Consider the following 21314-nt stretch of genomic DNA (forward strand, 5'->3'; position numbering starts at 1 on the left):
CTCTCCACCTCATTCAACATCCACCAAGCCCACCCTTCTGTGCAGCCTTTCTCACTGGGAGTCACTCTGTTCCCTTCTCCCCGCCTCGCCTGCTGGCTGGTTATTTCAGCCGTTCCCTCCATTTCACTCTGCTTTTTGTCACTACAGCAAAACACCTGAAGCTGGCAAACGTTATATGGAAAAAAAGATTTATTTAGCTCACAATTTTGGGGGCTGAGTGTCTCCAGATGAGGTGCCCCCCAAGAATGAGCTCCTGGTGAGGGCTTCATAGCAGTTGGCATCTTGGCAGGAGCCACGCAAGAGGGAGAGAGCACATGGCCAGACAGGAAGACGGAGGACTTCCGGGTTAGGCTCAGGCTTTTGTAACAAGTAGCTCTGGTAAGATCTAACTCCAGGTCCCATGAGAACGACCTTAATTCCTATGAGGGCAGCACCCTCAAATGACACAAGGAGCTCTCACTAGGCCACGCCTCTTAAAGCGTGTGCCAGTTTCAGCACCACCCACCTGAGGACCAAACTTCCAGCACATGAACCTCTGGGGGACTGACCACAGCGCAACAGTCTCATCCTCTCTGAATGCTCTGTGGCTAACAGACTCTACTGGGCTTTGTCTGTCTGGAAGCTCAAGACTTATTTTTTTCTCATTATCCACTTTTATCTTATAAAATATGAGAACTTGTACATGTTTAGAACTGCAGGGAACTTTGGAGAGAACTGCTTTTTGGGGGGATTTATTTATGTATTTGAAAAACAGAGACAGAGGGAGAGACAGCCATAGAGGTCTTCCGTCTTCTGCTCCACTCTCCAGATGGCTGCAATGACTGGGGCTGGGCCAGGCCAAAGCCAGGAACCTGGAACTCATCCAGGTTTCCAGCATGGATGGTAGGAGCCTGAGCACTGGGGCCGTCATCCACTCAGGTGCATGAGCAGGAAGCTGAATCTGAAGCAGGGCAGCTGGGCCTCTGGCTGGCACTCTGATAGGGGAGGCAGGGGTCTTAAGCAGTGGCTTAACCTGCTGTGCTACTATGCCATGCCCTGGAGAGAACTTCTGTTCCCGTCCTTATCTTTATGGAGATGAGGATGAAGGCCAGAACATGGAAGAGACTCGGAGTCTCGAGCTAGGATGAATGCATGGTGCCATTAAGCCCTGAATGTGGGCCTCTTTCCTCCTAGTTCTGTCTTTTCCATGCTGTAGTACGAGGGAAAGCTGTCTGAAAAGTCCTTGGAAAGGGGATGTTCAGACAAACCTCCAGTGAGGTGTCGGGATGCCAATGGATTGAAGGCTAAGGATAGATAATTAAGAATAAATGAATGCAATCATGTAAGAAGTTGTCTTAAGCCCATGGAGAAAGATATTAGGCTTTTAATTCTTTTAAGGGATTAAGTTGTCACTGCAAGAGCTGAGTAGACAACCACAAAATAGGACTTAAAAATAAATGAATTAGTAAACCAAGCCTGTGGGAGCTGGTCCAGGGAAGGTGCCTCTGGTCAGGAAGAGAGCCCACTGAGGTCCACCTGCTGTCATGTGCAACTTGCCCCATAGCCACTCACTTGCATGGCCAGGGGAGCCTGGACGTAGGATGAGAACGGCTTTCTGTTGCAGGCCCTCCCTGCTCCACACACTAGTCTGCACTTGCCTGTACATCAGGAGACTTGTACCTCAAAGGCACGTGGTTGCTCGGCCTGCCTCGGGTTGCCAGGGCGCCCTGTGAACAGCCCCAGCTGGCCTCTCTGTGACCTGTGATAGACAGTGCTACCTCCAGCCAGCTCTCTTGCATCCTCTTCAGCCTCAGGGCCGCCTGGGAGCTGCAGGGAAGTGTCAGATCACAGATCACCAGCAGCAAGCCTGCAGCCACTTCATTCCAGCAGACAAAAAATGGGACTTGTCTTTAGTATTCAGAGTCTCTGTAGCCAGAAGCTCATGAGCATTGACTATGCACCATGCCCGGTTTTACCACTTACGGGATTGAGACATTTACCCTCCTGCCACCCTATTGGGGATGGACTGTGATGAGTCCCCATTTCACAGTTGGGCGATAGGCGGCACAGAGGGCTTACATGACTTGGCCAGGATCGCACAGAGTGAATGCAGAGAAGCTGGGATTTGAATACAAGTCTCTTTGACTCCTGAGTCCCACCCCCTGTCTCCCACATCACACTGCCTCCTGTATTCACTCTGCAGACACTTAATGTTTAGTAATGTGCCCTGAAACTGTGGCTGGCGCCTCATACTGAAACATTAGCATTGCAGATGCATTGGATTTGGTAGAATATATTACTAAGATTTTAAGATTAATTTCATTTGTTTCTTTTGGCTCCTTTTTTTTGAAAATATTTATTTATTTGAAAGTTACATTTACAGACATACAGAGAGAGAGAGAGAGAGAGAGAGAGAGAGGGATCTTCCCTCTGCTGATTGACTTCCCAAGTGGCTATAATGGCTGTGGCTGGGCCAGGCCGAAGCCAGAAGCCAGAAACTCCATCTGGGTCTCCCTTTTGGGTAGCAGGGACCCAAGCACTTGGACCATCTTCTGCTATTTTCCCAGGGGCTTTAGCAGGGAGCTGGATTGGAAGCAGAGCAGCCGGAACTCGAACCTGTGGTCTTACATGGGATGCCAGTGTTGCAAGCAGAGGCTTCACACACTGCACCACAACACTGACTGTTTGACTTCTTTTTTAAATGTAGCCATTACAAATTCCGTTTTTTTTCTAAATAATTACTTTATTTGAAGGCAGAGTGACAGAGACAGAGAGATTGATTTTTCTGTCTGCTGGTCCATTCCCCAGGTGGCTGCAATGGTCGGGGCTGAGGCAGGCTAAAGACAGAAGCCCAGAACTCTCCACGTCTCCCACATGGGTGGCAAGGGCCCAAGCACTTGGGGTATCTTCCCCTATTTTCCCAGAAGCGTTAGCAGGGAGCTGGATTGGAAATGGAGCCCCAGGATTTGAACCTAGGCTTTGATAGGGAATGTCAGCATCACAGGCAGTGACTTAACCCATTGCGCCACAGCATGGGCCCCAGAAATTCTGAGACTCCGTGAGTGGTTTGCATTTTTTTTTCTTGGAGTGTCAGAAAAATCTCAAGTCCTGGCCCAAAGGCGTATGAGGGGCAGGCATCAAACAGCCGTTGGCTCCCGCTCAGCAGAAAGGCCTGTCTCCCTAAACTACTCCGAGACAGAATGAGTCAAAAGCAGCATTTCTCAAAGAATATGTCACAGGACATTCATAGTAAAACCAAACAGGCCCTTAGTACATTCAGGCCCAGGTACCTCCAGCAGTTTATCCTACTTCAATTATCTTTAAATATTTCCCCAAGTTATTTCAAGGGTCCTTCCATTTCCTCATTTATGAAATGCAGATGAGAGTCCCTGCCATACAGGGTTGCTGGGAGGAATGGCCACATTAGTCCATACAGAGTACTTGGAAGAGTACCTGGCACAGCAAAGCACTCAACACGTGGCGGCCAGCATCATTCTCACCCGCAGTCACTGTCATTGTTACTGCATTTCATAGAAGAAGCTGCAGGTTGATGAATGGGAGCGATGTAGGAGGGGGTTTAGGGGGCAGTGTCCCAGTTCATATGTCTGAGTGAGCAAACTTAATTTCCCAGTTGGCTGGAGCCACCTACTCCTGAGGAGATAGACAGATGGCCACAGGACCCGCCTCCCACTGCCCACTCCTGGCCCTTGAACACAAAGCACCTTCTGGATTGTGTTCTTCCCACAGCAGGAAGGCTCAGCACACTCCTCTCCATCACGTGCTGTTTGGAGAGATGTTTTAGGCCCTGTCTTTTCCTCCTCAAATGGCCAGAATGCCATCAGTTGGGACAGTTATACAGCTCAAGGAATGTAGACTGGTTTGTCTCCCTTGCAGGCATTCTCAGAGCTTTGAGGATGTTCTGTGCCTGGAGAAAGTTCCAGACCAGGCATTCTGGCAGCGTGTTTTGCAGACGTAATTGATTTATTTGGGGGAACGTCTGTGCTGTCTGCTATCCTTGAGGAGACATCATTCATAAAGGTTCAGGCTGGCCAGAAAGGAGCGTTTGCAGCTAAACTCTATCCCGCTGCTGCCCGTTGGCTCCGCTCACTTGTCAGTACAGTGCATGGAGCCCTAGTAGGCGCTGGGCACGCCCCTTTCATTTATTTATGTAAAAAGACAGTTTGTTAAAGAGTTGGGTTTGGGACCATGATGCTAGCGAGTGTCTAAGGATTTGTTATTGATCTGAAAGCTTGCAAAGTGAGGAACTTTCAACAAAAAGTAAACCGACTTGAATTTCCATTAATTCCCACGAGAACTTGGTCCAAACAGGAAAATGGCCACTTAGCTCCTTCCGCGTGCAGCTGCTTCATGACTGGCGCATGGCAGGGTGGGGTCCTATGGCTGTTTGTGTTCTTGTCGCTGCTACGCTGAGCTTGTTGGTTCATCTTCCTCTCAGCCCAGCAGAGTTTGTTTATGAAGCCTTCATCTGGTGCCTCTCTGAACACACCCCTTCTTGCAGATCTTGGAAATGGCTGGCAGCACCCGCTTCTGTCCCCTGCATGTTATCAGTGGCCCGAGCCTCTTGAGAGGTGGAAGCGTTTGCGGCATTTGCGTCTGATGATATCTCAAATCGTGTCTTCTCGTGATCAGTCCTACGGGCTTGTTTTCTTTCTTGCAAGTTCCATGAAAGCGAGGGCCAAGCATGCCTTTGATTCCTTCCTGCCTGCCCACCTTTGATCTCCTGCCTTCTCTTGTTTCTTGCCCTTCCTTCTTCCCCCTCCCTAGCCCTCCTTTCCCTTCTCCTTCCTTCTACAAGATTCTAGAATAGAACTGGTTTTCTTTGAGTAACTGGAAGTCCAATGTACTCATTTATAAATAGGAGGTATTTTGCATACTACTAATGAAATAGTAACTACGATGAATTATTATTTTTAAAAACATTTATTTATTCAAAAGACAGAGTGACAGAGAGGGAGAGATCAGAGAGAGATTTTCTATTGGCTGGTTCACTCCCCAGATGGCTGCAATGGCTGGGGCTGGACTAGGCCAAAGTTAGGAGCCAGGAACTCCATCCTGGTCTTCTTTGTGGGCAGAGGCCCAAGTCCTTGGGCCATTATCTGTTTTCCCAGGTGTGTGAGCAGGGAGCTGGATCAAAAGTGGAGCAGCCAGGATTCGAACTGGCACTCTGATATGGGATGCCGGCGTTCCAAGCAGCTGCTTAGCCTGCTGTGCCGCAAGACTGGGCCCTTAACCACTAAAAATTATTATCACTATTAATATTTAATGAGCCCTTCTCTTACAGTCAGCTCTGCACTAGGACATTTTGTGCATTATCCTCTGGAATCTGCAGGGTTCCCCTTTGAGGTATTTGCTGTTATTCTCTTCATTTTATAGATGAGGAAACTCAGGCTCTCAGAACGTAAATGACCCAAGACGGAGTCGTGTTGGAGCAAGAATGGGAGCATGGCTTGGTCTGGCTGCAGAACCTGAGCGGGGGCCCTGTTGGTAGCCTCTGTTTGGCCTGCCTTCCCCTCCGTCAAGCTCAGATGGAGCAGAAAGGGGACCTGCCTTCCTTTGGAGCCCTCCCTTGGCTCTTTGGCTGTGTGATTTCCCGGCCAAGTTAGACCACGAGGTCACACGGTGCTCAGTGCCTTAAGGAAATTCAGTTAAATTTTGATAAACTTTATGAAAATAGAGAGCAATAATTAACTTCCCACCTGTTAATGTTAACATTCACGTCTCCCCAGCACTTCCCCAGTGGGTGGGAAACACTGCAGTGTGTCACCCTTGAGTAATAAGGTTGTTGGCTATTTTTGCAAATAACTCCAGTTACTGTCAGGTGCCTTTCATTGTATCCCCTTGGACACTGAAGCTCAGTTCAAACATTTTTTACCAGAATACCAGTAAACATTAAAGTTTTTGATAGTGAGATTTTTAAATAATAATATTATAAAGTTTTTAATGTTAACATCTTTTTAAACTTTCTTTTTAAGGATCAGACCCACATTTTATGCTTGCTTTATCATGGTTATTTTTTTTTCAACTTACCTAACCAAGGACCTTGGTAAATTGGTACTCAAGAAGTGATTTTTTTCATTGCACGACATTTTCTACATACTTGCTAATTTAATTCTCAACATAGCCTTAAGATGGAAGTAGGTGTGTATCTACCCATTTAAGAGGTTTGGGAACTGGGGCCCGGAGAAGTGACTCTGAAAAGATTGTGGATTGCAGCCCAGGAAAGACTGACACAGAGAACCTTGGGCAGATTGTAGCCCAGGCTTTGGCGTTTCTGGTCACCTGTAGTTGCTACTCTTTTTCCAAAGCCACAAGGTGTATCAGAAATGGAAAAGGCTCGTTCAATGCTGATTTGCCCAACTTGAGTATATAAAGAGGTCACGTCTTTGAAATCTGTCTCGTAAGCCAGAAAGTCGTTTTTTAAGCACAGACATCTTGCCTTAAAAGGTTACTTTCAGTTCCAACTCACTTTATGGACTTTATGACTGGTAAAAATAGGTGAAACAAATGATAACAAAATTTATTTATTCATTCCTTCCCATGCACTAGGCCTGTGCTAGCGCTTTGCTTGCATGTTCTCCACTTATTCCCCAAAGCAACCCTATGCAATAGGGAACATGCTGAATTGACTTTGTTTACATGAGAACAGGGTGAGCAAAAGTTACTTGCTCAAGGTCAGTTAGGACTTGAATCAGGTCTTATCCCCTCTGTCCATGAGTCCTGGGAACACTGGCTATTTGTGACTGTCTAAGAATCATTACTTCCCTTTTGTAGGCAAAAACAGTTGCAAAAGCCAGTATTAACTCAGGTCCATGAACTAAAATGTTAGGACTGTGGTGCCTGTGCTGCGGTGATAGGAAACACACAGCCTTTTAGGCCTTTTTGAATCTGTCTAAAATTGTTTACGTGCATATTCATGTACGGCCTGTGTTCACATTGGTAAATATCATGCTTTTCTCTAGGTGCAAACATGGGTTTGATTTTTGGAGGGATTGACGTGCTAGTTTAGGATACGAAGTAGGATAGACTTTTCGTAAGCTATTTAGTAGAGTAAACATGATTTATTTCTTTTAAAAAAAATTTTGAAAGGCCAAATGACAGAGAGAGAAAGAAATCTTCCATCTGCTGGTTCACTCCCCAAATGGCTGCATCAGCTAGGGCTGGGCCTGGCTGAATCCAGAAACACTGTTTGGGGATCCCACATGGATGACAGGGCACCAGGAACTCGGGCCATCTTCTGCTGCTTTCACAGGCACATTAGCAGGAAACCAGATCGGAAGCACAGCAGCCAGGACTCTAGCTGATGCTCCCATAAGGGATGCCGGTGTCGCTGTGCCACAATGCCAGCCCCTAATGGGATTAATTTTTGAGGAATCCTCAGAAAAGAAGAAATAAGGCAAAAAGTGATGTCTACTTTCTAAGTGTCTTGTTTGAACTTCAAGGAGAGGCAAGAAAATGGTGTAACTACTTTAGAAAACAATTTGGCAGTTTTTCAAAATGTTAAATGTGGACTTCTCAAATGACCCAGCTATTGTAGGTCTGTGTATATACTCAGAGAAGTGAAAATGCATCCACCCAAAATCTTGCACATGAATCTTCGTAGCAGTATTCTTCAAGAGGGTTTTCAGTGTCACCCTCAAATGTCCACCAGTTGATACATGGACAAACATAATGCTTTGTATCCATATAGTGGAATACTTAGCAATAAAAAATAATGGGATACTGATACACAGTACAACACAGATGAACCTTGAAAACATCATATTAAGTGAAAGAAACCACAAATAGGCACATATTGCATGACTCCATTTATATGACATGCAAAAATAGGCAAATCCGTTGATGGGAAACATAGGGTTAGTGCCTGTCAGAGACTCGGGAAAAGGGAGACTACTCAGTGATTGCTAATAGCTATAGGATTTATTCTGGGGGTGATGAAAATTTTCTAAAATTAAATAGTGGCAATGATTACACAACTCTATGAGTGTACAAAAGCCCACCAAATCATATTTGTTAAAAGGGTAAATTTTAGGGTTTGTAAATTATACCTTAATAAAACCATTATTAAAAGTAGCAATAAATATAAGGCTATGTATGAGTAAAAAAAAGAGCAGGGATTTCAGGCCATTTGTACTATGCTTTCCACAAGAGTGAAGTTTCCTTACATGGCCCATTCTGGTTTAAATATCAGCAAAGTGACTGAAACACTAGCCTTGATTCCATTATACTAAAAAAAGGTCAGTAAAGAGACATGTGGACGAGTTTCTTTCATCGTCACAGTGTGTGTTCCCTTGGTAGAAATTGTTCTGTTATTGCAGCTCTATTCAGAGGCAAGAGAATTGAGTAGATATGTATGATATAGTGTCTGTTTTTGTGCCATTTTCAGTACTGAATTCAAAATCGCTCGCTAACATAGTTAATGTGCTAGAAATTAGCTGGGGCCAGCGCCGCGGCTCACTAGGCTAATCCTCCGCCTTGCGGCGCCGGCACACCGGGTTCTAGTCCCGGTCAGGGCACTGGATTCTGTCCCGGTTGCCCCTCTTCCAGGCCAGCTCTCTGCTGTGGCCAGGGAGTGCAGTGGAGGATGGCCCAAGTGCTTGGGCCCTGCACCCCATGGGAGACCAGGAGAAGCACCTGGCTCCTGGCTTCGGATCAGCGCGGTGTGCCAGCCTCAGCGCGCCGGCCGCGGCGGCCATTGGAGGGTGAACCAACAGCAAAGGAAGACCTTTCTCTCTGTCTCTCTCACTGTCCACTCTGCCTGTCAAAATAAATAAATAAATAAAATAAAATAAAATAGAAATTAGCTGGGCTAATTAGGTCAGTAAATGTGATTCTAACTCACTAGGAGAAAAGGTCAGATGGATAAAAGAGTGAAGAGAATTGTCTTAGAGCATGTTGCTTTTGGTTCTGAAGAAGTCCTTTTGTTTCTGCATTTTCATGCCAGAGCAAATGTGCTGAATTGTTTCTTTGATACACGGATTACTTATGAATGACATGTCTTCCAGGAATATCAGATTTGATGCGGGCTGTTTTCTGTTAGAAATTGTAGCCTTTTGGTGACTCATGCTCGACTTTCTTCCACTGTATGTAAGTCCATGCACCTTGCATCTGATGAGCGCCTTGATTCTTCAGTTTCTCCCATGCCCGAGTCCCTTCTGATGATTCTGAGTACATTTTTTTCCCTTTAGTAGTCAAAAAAGAGTGAAAAAGAATTTCTATTCCTCAAGTGTTGTTCTCACTACAGGTTTATTTTTCCAATGAATTCCAATAGAATATTTACAGAAGACAGTTACTTTTCACAAACTCAATGACATTTTTTTCCCAAACAGCTTTATTGAGATGTAATTCATGCACCCATTTAATGTGCACAATTCACTGGTTTTTTGGATTTTCTTTTTTTGCTAAATTCACAGATATGTACAGCCATTATAAAAATCAATTTTAGAGCTTTCTTTTTTCACTTGAAGAAGAAATGCTATATTTTTAGCTGGCATCCCCCACTCTACTCCTAACCCTTAGGAGCTACTACTTTACTTTTTGCCTCTATGGCTTTCCCCATTCTGGATATTTCATGTGATCGGAATCATATAATATATGGTCTTTTGCAACTGACTTTTCATTTTACTGATACAGTGAAGTTCATTGAAGTGTTTTATGGTGATAACAGGGTCAGTTCATCAGAAATATTTGACAGTTATAAATATGTATGTACCTCAGAATACAAAAATACACACAGCCAAAATAGATAGAAATAAAGGGAAAATGGAAAATTCAAAAACAATAGTTGGAAACATCAGTATTACACTTACAATAAAGGATAGAGCCGCCAGCCAGAAGACCACAAAGAAACAGAAAGCTTGAAAAGCACTATAGGCTGGTGCTGCAGTTCACTAGGCTAATCCTCCGCCTTGTGGCGCCGGCACACCAGGTTCTAGTCCCAGTCGGGGCGCCGGATTCTGTCCCAGTTGCCCCTCTTCCAGGCCAGCTCTCTGCTGTGGCCAGGGAGTGCAGTGGAGGATGGCCCAAGTGCTTGGGCCCTGCACCCCATGGGAGACCAGGAGAAGCACCTGGCTCCTGCCTTCGGATCAGCGCAGCGCGCCAGCCATGGCGGCCATTGGAAGGTGAACCAACGGCAAAAGGAGGACCTTTCTCTCTGTCTTTCTCTCTCACTGTCCACTCTGCCTGTCAAAAGAAAAAAAAAGAAAAGAAAAGAAAAAGAAAAGCACTATAAAGCAACTTCATCTAATAGCTAACTATAGGAATCTCTACACAATGGCTGCAGAATATGTACTCCTCTGAAAAGCACAAGGAACATTCTCCAGAAAAGACCATTATGCTAGGCCAAAAAAAATAAAAATAGTAGAAAATAAGAATACAGGGTTGGGTATTTGGTGCAGCAGGTTAAACTACTGCTTGGGATGCCTGCATCCTATATCACAGTGCCAATTCAAGTCCTGGCTACTCCACTTCCAATCCAGCTTCTTTCTGATGCAACCTGGGAGGCAGCTGATGATGGCCTGAGTGCCTGGACCCCTGCCATCCTTGTGGGAGACCCAGGTGGAGTTCCAGACCCCTGGCGTCAGTGTTGCCCATCCATGGCTGTTATAGACATTTAGGGAGTGAACCATTGGATGGAAGATACCCCTCCCCTCATTCTCATTCTCACTCTCATTCTTATTTATTTATTTATTTGACAGGTAGAGTTATAGACAGTGAGTGAGAGAGACAGAGAGAAAGGTCTTCCTTCTGTTGGTTCATTCCCCAAATGGCCGCTGCTGCCGGTGCTGAAGCCAGGAGCCAGGAGCTTCTTCCTGGTCTCCCATGCGGGTGCAGGGCCCGAGCACTTGGGCCATCCTCCACTGCCCTCAAGGCCACAGAAGAGAGCTGGACTGGAAGAGGAGCAACCAGGACTAGAACCTGGCACCCATATGGGATGCCAGCGCCGCAGGCAGAGGATTAACCAAGTGAGCCACAGCGCCAGCCCCTCTCACTCTCATTCTTGTTCTTTCTGTTGCTCTACCTTTCAAGTAGATGAAAAACAAATAATAAACTTTAAAAAAAAAGTAATACAAAATAATTTTACAGATCACAATGTAATGACCAGAAATCAATTATAGGGGCTGGCGCCGTGGCTCACTTGGTTAATTCTCCTCCTGCGGCACCAGCATCCTGTATGGGCACCGGGTTCTAGTCCAGGTTGCTCCTCTTCCAGTCCAGCTCTCTGTTGTGGCCCGGGAGTGCAGTGGAGGATGGCCCAAGTGCTTGGGCTCCTGCACCCGCATGGGAGGCCAGGAAGTAGCATCTGGCTCCTGGCTTCGGATCGGCACAGCACCTTTCCATAGTGGCCATTTGGGGAATGAACCAGCGGAAGGAAGACCTTTCTCTCTGTCTCTCTCTCTTACTGTTTCTATCTCTACCTGTCAAATAAAAAAAAATACTTAAAAAAATCAATTAGAAAAAAATGGGAAGCTTAAAAAAATGTGGAAATTAACCAGCATACTCCTAAATGACCAGTAAGTTAAAAAAAAGGAGTCAAAATACTTTGAGATAATGAAAATGAAGACACAACATACCCAAACCTATGAGATGCTACCAAAGCAGTGCTTAGAGGAAAAACCATAGATGTTAATCTGTTAAGAAAGAAGAGGGGTCCGGTGTTGTTGCATAATGGGCCAGCGTCCCATATGGGTGCCAGTTCAAGTCCCTGCCTCTCCACTTCCAACCCAGTTCCCTGCTAATGTGCCTGGGAAAGCAGCAGAACATGGCCTAAGTCCTTGGACTCCAGTACCCATGTAGGAGACTGCGAAAAAATTCGTTCCTAGCTCCTGGCTTCCATATAGCCCAGCCCTGGCTATTGCAGCCATTTGGAGGAAGAAACAGTGGATGAGATCTCTCTCTCTGCCTCTCCCTCCCTCTCTCTGTAACTGTGTCTTTTAAATAAATAAAATATTTTTTAAAAATCGCAAATCGCCGGTGCCCCGGCTCAATAGGCTAATCCTCCGCCTAGCAGCGCCGGCACCCCAGGTTCTAGTCCCGGTTGGGGCACTGGATTCTGTCCCGGTTGCCCCTCTTCCAGGCCAGCTCTCTGCTATGGCCAGGGAGTGCAGTGGAGGATGGCCCAAGTGCTTGGGCCCTGCACCCCATGGGAGACCAGGATAAGTACCTGGCTCCTGCCATCGGATCAGCGCGGTGTGCCGGCCGCAGCGCGCCGGCCTCAGCGGCCATTGGAGGGTGAACCAACGGCAAAAGGAAGGCCTTTCTCTCTCTCTCTCTTTCTTTCTCTCTCTCTCACTGTCCACTCTGCCTGTTAAAAAAAAAAAAAATCACAAATCAACAGCCTCACTTTCTACTTCAAGATTCAAGGTGAAAAAGAACAAACCAAACTTAAAGCAAGCAGAAGGAAGGAAGTAATAAAGAGCAGAAATTATAAATACAAATGAGAAAAACCATACAGCCTTAAAACTTCTTTTAAAACTTTACCAATTGGCTGGCGCCGCGGCTCACTAGGCTAATCCTCTGCCTATGGTGCCAGCACCTCGGGTTCTAGTCCCGGTAGGGGCGCTGGTTCTGTCCCGGTTGCTCCTCTTCCAGGCCAGCTCTCTGCTGCGGCCCCAGGAAGGCAGTGGAGGATGGCCCACATCCTTGGGCCCTGCATCCGCATGGGAGACCAGGAGGAAGCACCTGGCTCCTGGCTTCGGATCAGCACAGTGCGCCAGCCATTGAGGCCATTTGGGGCGTGAGCCAACAGAAGGCAGACCTTTCTCTCTCTTTCTCTCACTGTCTAACTCTGCCTGTCCCCCACCCTCCCAAAAAAAAGCTATTAAAAAAAACTTTACCAATTATAATAAATTAAATACATATATATTAACAAGCTAGGATTCTTTATTTTTCACAAAATAAATATTTTGTTAATGTCTTAAAAATGACTCCATTTCCAGTGTGGCTTCCATATACCTGTTTTTAAAAGCAAGTTTTCCTGAATATTTTTCACCAGGCATCGTCTTTTTCCCAGCTCACATTCTCTTTGGGAACTGTCCACTGCCCTATAACCTCCTTTCAGTCCCCAGCGGTTGAGAAATCTTGCCCAACAGAAAGAGCGCTATTGCTGGAGTGGGGAAGGTTTTCTTGCCAAGGGCCATTTGGGTATTTATAACACGATGGATGGGTCGGACAAAATTACCAACTTGAAAATGAGCCTGCTTTGGATTTATTGAATCTCGAGTCCCGCCTGTGGTCACCTTGGCAGGGCCAGAGCAAGTGATATCCTGGGCCTCCTACGGCCCGCGGCCTGGACACTCCTCCTGTACTGATCAAATCTGTGCCCGATTCCCCCTCCCTGCTGTGTGACTTTGGCCAAGTTGCTCAATCTCTCTGAGGCCTCTTTTCCTCGTCTGTCCAATAGAGATTTTCTCAATCTGGGAGAAGTATGTGTGATAAGAATGTGAGATGGGAAAGCTGAGCATTTTCACCAGCAGTATGAACCTCATGCCCAGTGGGAGTGCCTCTCACAATGTCAGTGCGAATCTTAATCACTTGGGAATCTTGTGAAATGTACATTCAGGTCTGGGCTGGGGCCAAAGAATCCCCTTTCTAACAAGCTTCCATGTGTTGCCAATGCTGCTGGTCTGTGGACCATGCTCTAAGCAGTCACATTGTGGAGATTCCAGGACTACCCAGGACGCCGAAAAGAGTAGAATGAATTCAAGTCCCAACTGGCTGCCATGCTCACTAGTGAATTCTGCTTTCCTTCTTTTATTTTAATATAAAGATTTATTTTATTTATCTGAAAGGCTGAGTTAGAGAGAGAGAGAGAGATCTTCCATCAGCTGGTTCACTCCCTAAATGGCTTCAACAACCAGGGCTGGCCCACACCAAAGGCAGGAGCTTTTTCCAGGTCTCCCACAAGGGTGCAGGGGCCCGAGCACTTGGACCATCTTCTGATGCCTTCCAGGCACATTAACAGGGAGCTGGATCAGGAGTGGAGCAGCCTGGTCTCAACCAACACCCATAGAGGATGGGCTGCATTACAATGACAGCCCAGTTCTGCTTCCTTGACTGAGCCCTGAAATAAATTAAGAATTCAGAGGCACTGGGTAACAGTGATTCCAGTCTTACATTTCAAGTATACAGTGAGCTCATAAGGTAATGGATACCTTGTAGTGTGTTTTCTATGGTTCCTTTGTAGTGTCTGTTGGCCTGCCCGTCTCTCAGAGCCCTTTATACTGTAGCGCATTGAATACCAGAAGTGGTATATACGAAATATCTCCATTTCCATTCCTTAGAGCTCCATAGCTGTGTTCAAATTGGCTCTTCACTCCATCCATAGCAAAGAACAGTGAGTGGGAATCGCCGAAATCCTAGTAAGGCTTTTTTTTCCCCCCATATGAAAAGAATCACAGGCAATTGTTTCCCTTAAACTCAGGCCTGATTTTCTAACACCTTCAGTGAGCATAGATGAAACTTCCCAGAAAAAAGAATTCTCAAGCCCATAGTCATTTCTATGCGAGCACTGATTGAGTTGCACCTGCAGAGCCCACAGAATGGCAGGCGCGTGCGGGGGTGCATTTGGACTGCAGAGGCATCATTTACAGATGTGTCCAGTTAAATTCTTCACATGCAACAGTTGTAGCTGGAAATGTCACGCTTCCTGTCTGGCTTGTTACAGAGCACAGCAAGGGTCACAGTAAAGACAAGAGGAGAACCAGAACCAGAAAATGGGGAGAAAGAAATGACCTGGCTGATGATGTAGCACTGTTGGCCAGCGGCCTCGCACCCAAGGCGTTTTCTGCCTCTGATAACAGCACAGACAGCGGCCGAGAAAAGAGGACCCACAGAAGAACGAAACGTTTCTTATCCTACCCACGGTTTGTAGAAGTGATGGTGGTGGCAGACAACAGAATGGTTTTGTACCACGGAGCAAACCTGCAACACTATATTTTAACCTTAATGTCAATTGTAAGTACATTCAAAAGAGGGTGATTTATGAGGTCTCTAAATGTGCTGTTGGGGAATGAGTTTCTGCCCAGTGCTGTGGGGACTCCTTCAGGACTGGTGCTTCAGCTGTTCAGGCAAGTGACTGAAGAGAACACAAGATGAACCAGTGGTTGCTTTTTCTCCTGACAGTAATGGCTATAGATACAGTGCTGATTCTGCGTTAGACAATCTAACGCCTATTTAAAAGGCAGGATTTCTCCTCCTGGCAACCCTGCTGTGGAGGATTGTGAAGCCCATTTTACAGATAAGAATACAAAGTCTCAGAGGAATTCTGTCACTTGCCTGGGGTCAGGTGTAGCAAGCAAGGGGCTTAGACATTGCATATGCCCTTTAGCTTGTCCAGTTCCTGAAACTAGTGTTCCTTGTCCAGTGTATGAACTTTGCCTAGCCAGGAGTGCCCCATCAGTAATGCCTGGGGATGTGGGCTTGAGGCAGAATGACCTGCAGAGCTTTTTTTAAATGCAGCTGAGTACTTCTAGCCTCTTACCCAGTATTCTTAATTGTAGCCCTGGGGTGAGGCCAGGAATTACTCACATATTTTTCTACTCCCATTTTGAATTGCAAACACAACAAATTTACATAGTTAGAAAAATCAAAGTGAGCCAACCAAGGCTATTGATAAAAAAATAAATACCTGAGGCCAGCACTGTGGCATAGCTGGTAAAGCTGCTGCTAGGCATCCCATATGGGCGCCAGTTCAGGTCCCTGCTGCTCCACTTCCGATCCAGCTCTCTGCTATGGCCTGGGAAAGGAGTAGAAGATGGCCCAAATGTTTGGGTCCCTGCACTCACATTTAAGACAGGGAGGAAGCTCCTGGCTTTGGATCGGCGAAGCTCCGGCCATTGTGGCCAGTTGGGGAGTGAACCAGCGGATGGAAGACTTCTCCCTCTGCTTCTCCTTCCTTCTCTGTATAACTCTGACTTTCAAATAAATAAAAAATCTTTCAAAAAAATAAATAAATACCCTCATCTCAGGAACAGACATGGTTAAAAGTTTTCGCAAATGTTTCTAAACAGCACTGCCCAATGGAATTGGATACAGTGTATTTGCTTCTAAATTTTCTAGCAGCCTCATTTTAAAGTAAAAAGATACAGATAAAATTAGTTTTCATAATCTGTTTTATATCCAAGTATTTTCATTCCAAAAACTGTTAATGAGCTATTTCACTTTTTATTTTTCATATTAAGTCTTCAAAATCCAGTGTGTATCCTATACTCACAGCACGTCTCACTTTGGGCTCACCACATTTCAAGTGCTGAGTGGTTGTACGTGGTGAGTGGCAGTGGTATCTGGCAGTGTAACTACACATTTCTTTTTTTAAATATTTATTTATTTGAAAGAGAGAAAGATTTTTAAGGACAGGAGCTCTGGGGTTTTTTTTCTTTTTTCTTTTCTTTCTTTCTTTTTTTTTTTTTTTTTGCCTTTTTTAAAGAGCCGGCGCCGTGGCTCAATAGGCTAATCCTCCACCTTGCGGCGCCGGCACACCGGGTTCTAGTCCCGGTTGGGGCGCCGGATTCTGTCCCGGTTGCCCCTCTTCCAGGCCAGCTCTCTGCTCTCTGCTATGGCCAGGGAGTGCAGTGGAGGATGGCCCAGGTGCTTGGGCCCTGCACCCCATGGGAGACCAGGAAAAGCACCTGGCTCCTGGCTCCTGCCATCGGATCAGCGCGGTGCGCCGGCTGCAGCGGCGGCCATTGGAGGGTGATCCAACGGCAAAGGAAGACCTTTCTCTCTCTGTCTCTCTCTCTCACTGTCCACTCTGCCTGTCAAAAAAAAAAAAAAAAAAAAAATATTTATTTATTTATTTATTTGAAAGGCGGAGTTACAGAGAGAGAGACTCTTCCATCTGCTGGTTTACTCTCCAGGTGCCCACAATGGCCGGGGCTGGGCCAGGCTGAAGCCAGAAACTAGGATCTTCCTCCCGATTTCCCACGTGGGTAGCAGGGGCCCCAGCACCTGGATTGTCCTCCAGTGTTTTTCCCAGGAGCGTTAGTAGGGAGCTGGATCAGAAGTGGAGCAGCCAGGACACGAATTGGCACCCATTTGGGATGCTGGCTTTGCAGGCAGCAGCTTTACCCACTATGCCAGAACCTAGACATTTCTTGAGTAAATGTGTGTGTCTGGAAAACTTTATTTCAAACAGAAAAGGAGCCACCTTGTCTCCTATTTTGCACATTTCTATTTTCTTTCATTTTTAGAGCTTGTTCCCTAACTACCCATATAGATCTGCTCTCACTGATTTTAAGCCTTAGCATCGTATCCCTTTTTATGGGTTGACCCTAATTTTTTTTGAATGAGAATTCTCTCTATGGATTTGAAAATTATCCACATTTTGGAAGGTTGCCTTAGGGTTTCTCCTTGCCTCTGCGCGGCCTGTGGTGGTTCTTGTCTTTCCCCTGCGTGCTGTGAACCTCCCTTCTGCTTCCCCCAACCCTGCCTCGCCTCCACTCCCCTCTCACTTCCTGCCCTTTGTCAGCCCGTGTGCCCCAGCCCTCTCCTGCCCAGAAGGAGGGAAAGGAAAACCCAGTCAGGCTATGCACAGCCCTACCTCCATTTCCACCCCATGGTTTAGTTCTGCCACGAGAAATTTGATAGCAGATGTCCACTTTGGGTCAGATGGTGCTAGGTTGAGAGCTCTGGCTCTGCTGCTCACCGCGGGGTAGCCTGGGACAAGTTATTTCTCTGAGCCTCGGCTTCAGAACTCCTTGAGCAGAGGTTGCAGTGGCACCTAGCTTGAGACTTGTGCTGCGGAGACTAAATGCAAAGGCACATGCAGTTTTCAGCCAGAATCAAGTCCACGGTAAGCATTCAGTGAATGTCAACACTTGTAATTATAATTGGCAAAAAAAAAAAAAAAATGTACTTGCATTATTGGATAGCGAAATGCAAAAATAGATAACAGGGTTGCTGAAGACACCGTCAGTGGTCAATTTGAAAAACAGCCATCTCAGCAGATGCTCGGTCAGTGTCAGGTTCTGTAAGGTGGCCATCCAGGACTTCAAATGGGAGAAAAGAGTTTGATGGAACATGAATGTCCAGGGCTTGGGTGTGAAATTGTCAAGACACATGGCAGTGCAATCTCAGAGAAAAACACCTTGGAACTTAAATTCGTTCGTGTGCGTTATTATCTAAAACTACCATCTATGAATTTTACACAGAGACTTTAAGTAAATGTTTGTTGACTAGATTAAAAATTCAAAGCTACAAAATGCCTGTGTTGCCTGAAATGTAAAAAGAGGTGAGTCCAGCGTAAGAAGTGACTTTTTTATTGCTTACCCAGAGTTCACAATTAACTTTGAAAAATTTATGTCGGTTGCAGGTGGCCTCTATCTATAAAGACCCAAGTATTGGAAATTTAATTAATATTGTTATTGTGAACTTAGTTGTGATTCATAATGAACAGGTAATAATGTTTGCTTTTTTTCTTTCTTCATCTGTATCCAAAATGGCATATCTCATGGGTGTTGGTACAACAGGCCAACCGTCACTCTTCTCTCTGTTTAGGAAGGACCTTCCATATCTTTTAATGCCCAGACAACACTAAAAAACTTCTGCCAGTGGCAGCATTCACAGAACTATCCAGGCGGAATCCAGCACGACACTGCTGTTCTCATCACGAGGTATGCGGGCTGCTGCTGCTTCTCCAGATCCCTCTGTCAGGTCAAGTGATGGAATGAATGGGGCTCTACATTCCTGCTAGCCAGCCTCCAGCACAGTTTCGCTGCTTAGGCACTGTTGACAGTTTAGACCAAAAAATTCTTTGTTCGCGGAGCTGCCTTGTGCATTACAGAAGGTTATGCAACACCTCTAGTTTCTGTGCGTAGGTATGAGTAGCCCTCCCTCCTCTCGATTGTGACAACCAGCCCTGTCTCCAATCATTGCCTAATGCTTCTGGGTGAGGGTGGGGCTTGGGCAGACTCCCCTGCGGTAGACAGCTGTTGACCTGTGGGTGCCAGCTGAGCATGAGCTGTGTTAGGACTGAGAGGAAGTGCTTTTGTGTCGCAGGGGTAGCCACTTTGGAGATGGGACTGGATGTTGCCATGTGTGATGTGAGTCCTTTGTTACCAGCTTAGGAAATTTTGCCAGAAGTCAGCAATAAATGGAGTTTTTTAAAAAAATGAGAAACGTCCAGGTTTAAATGGCAGCTACTCCCTCAAACATGTTTAAAGGGCTGTACAGAGCCACTGAAGGGAGGTGCTGCTGGCCAATCCTGCCTCCCCTGATCAGCCCCTCTGATAGGGTCAGGAACACTTAAACTTAAATGAACGGCATTTAGCACTTTCTCAGGAACGTTCTTTCAGAAGCTAGAATCACTCCTTTAAGTGGAGGTGTTAGGAAAAGTCCTGGCTGGAGAGAGTTCCAATTGCCCTGTGGGTACCATGGCAGCAGTAGAGGACCTAATGTAGCCGTTAGCTCCTACATCAGCAATACCCGATCTTTGAGCTGCAGAAACACGCAGTCTGGTTAGTTTGCTTTTTGTAAAATGCGTACTACTGTGAATACCTAGAAGTCTCTGAAGTGTTGACTCGTATTGACATTTGCCCTTTGTTGTGCCAAGGCCTAAGTCTGCTTTGCTTTCAGACAGGATATCTGCAGAGCGCATGACAAATGTGATACCTTAGGTGAGTCCTGTTCCTGTGTGACTACCACAGTTTGTTGCATGATTTTATCCCAAGCCACCAATGCTTTTGAAAGCCAACCCGTGTTGCTTTTGTATTTTTTCTGACTAGGTCTTGCTGAACTGGGAACCATCTGTGATCCGTATAGAAGCTGTTCTATCAGTGAAGATAGTGGCTTGAGTACAGCTTTTACAATAGCCCATGAGCTAGGCCATGTGTAAGTTCCTTTGAATAATTGCATTTAATTCTGTGGGACCTGAAATTAGTTCCTTTACATCTGTGAGCAATGAACAACTTGACTCTCCAGGGTGGAAGGTGCTTCCTGAATCCCAGTGAAGTTTGCAGGATTGAAGAGCTTTGAACTTGATCAGGAGAAATGACTTTAGCTTCAGAAATGAATATATGCAGTGTACCCTCCTCATTCATAGCTCATACATGGCTTTGGTTTAACTGCTAACATGAAAATATATATTTATTTGGGAAGCAGGAGACAGAAACTCAATTCAGGTCTCCCACATGGGAGTCGGGAACCCAACTACGTGAGCTATCACCATTGCTTCCAAGAGTCTGCATAAGTAGGAAGCTGGAGCCAGGAACTGGCATCAAAGATACTCTGATATGGAACACTGGCATCTTAACCAGTGTGTTAAGCACTAACTTAACTGCCAGCCCATTGGCGTTAATTGTGCTTAATATGCAAGGTGTAACAGTATTCCCCTTTCCTGCTGGTGACTGGCAGAACGGAACATTTTTGCCCTGAAGCTGCTGATACATTAGCTGGGAGAATTTTCCTGATTTAATATCTTTGTCTAGAAAAGTCTCCCACATTACTCCAGCCCACAAGATTTTCACAAATCCAGATTCTTCCTGATTGTAGTTACACACAGCCATCATTCAGGCATCTAACATTGGGAACAGCAACGATCCTCTTTCTGGAAGAGAATGGCTAAAGGCGCAGAGAGGGGACAGTTTGTTAATCATGTGTACAACCATCCTGAAGTGTGCATTCCCTCTTGGGCATTAGAGACAGAGCAGAGTCAACTTATGAGAAATTATTTCGATTTTTGATCTGTATTATTGTTTTTCTAGAATGACTGTGTTACTCAGATTTTTTTTTGAAATGATTTTTTTCAGAAGAAGTCATTGGTATATATGAATATCAATTTGTGTGTCAGATGTTGAGCTAGCATCATCTATGATGCATGCATTTTCATTCATTCTTTGAAGGCATTTTATTTGTAGGGCATTAGGCTAGGCATCGAGTGAGGTACACACACACACACACACACACACACACACATTCCAGTTCAGTCCAGAGTATCGCAGGTGTGTTTTAAAACTATTACCTTTCATAGGTATTTTAGAGCACAGCCCTGGGGCTGGCATTGCAGCGCAGCAGGTTAAGCCGATGCTATAATCAGAGTGTGCGTCCTGTATTAGAGTGCCAGTTTGAGTTCAAGCCTTCCCACTTCTGGTCCAGCATCTTGCTAATTGCATGTGGAATGGCAGCACATAATGGCCCAAGTATTTGAATCCCTGTCACCCAAGTGGTGGACTCGGATGGAGTTCCTGGCTTGTGGTTTTGGCTAGGCTTAGCTCTGGCTATTGCGAGCATTTGGGTAGGGAACCAGTGGATGGAAGATCACTGTCTATCTATCTCCCTTTCTCTCTCTCTCTCTCTCTTTTTTTTTTTTTTTTTAAAAAAAG

The 21314-nt window shown here is 45.7% G+C and overlaps 1 protein-coding gene across 4 annotated transcripts in view; it reads left to right on the top strand.

Moving 5' to 3' along the window:
- Positions 1-21314, top strand: part of ADAMTS9 (ADAM metallopeptidase with thrombospondin type 1 motif 9) — a 174505-nt gene that overhangs the window by 20255 nt on the left and 132936 nt on the right. For all 4 annotated transcript variants that reach the window (XM_002713292.5, XM_008260887.4, XM_008260886.4 and 1 more), the window contains exons 4-8: positions 14663-14952; positions 18308-18391; positions 18493-18608; positions 19570-19610; positions 19719-19824. In XM_002713292.5, coding sequence (XP_002713338.5) covers positions 14663-14952; positions 18308-18391; positions 18493-18608; positions 19570-19610; positions 19719-19824 — 637 coding nt within the window. The remainder of the gene's footprint in view (positions 1-14662; positions 14953-18307; positions 18392-18492; positions 18609-19569; positions 19611-19718; positions 19825-21314) is intronic.

Source organism: Oryctolagus cuniculus, chromosome 10 (assembly GCF_964237555.1).
Source record: "Oryctolagus cuniculus chromosome 10, mOryCun1.1, whole genome shotgun sequence".
Taxonomy (NCBI): Eukaryota; Metazoa; Chordata; class Mammalia; order Lagomorpha; family Leporidae; genus Oryctolagus; species Oryctolagus cuniculus.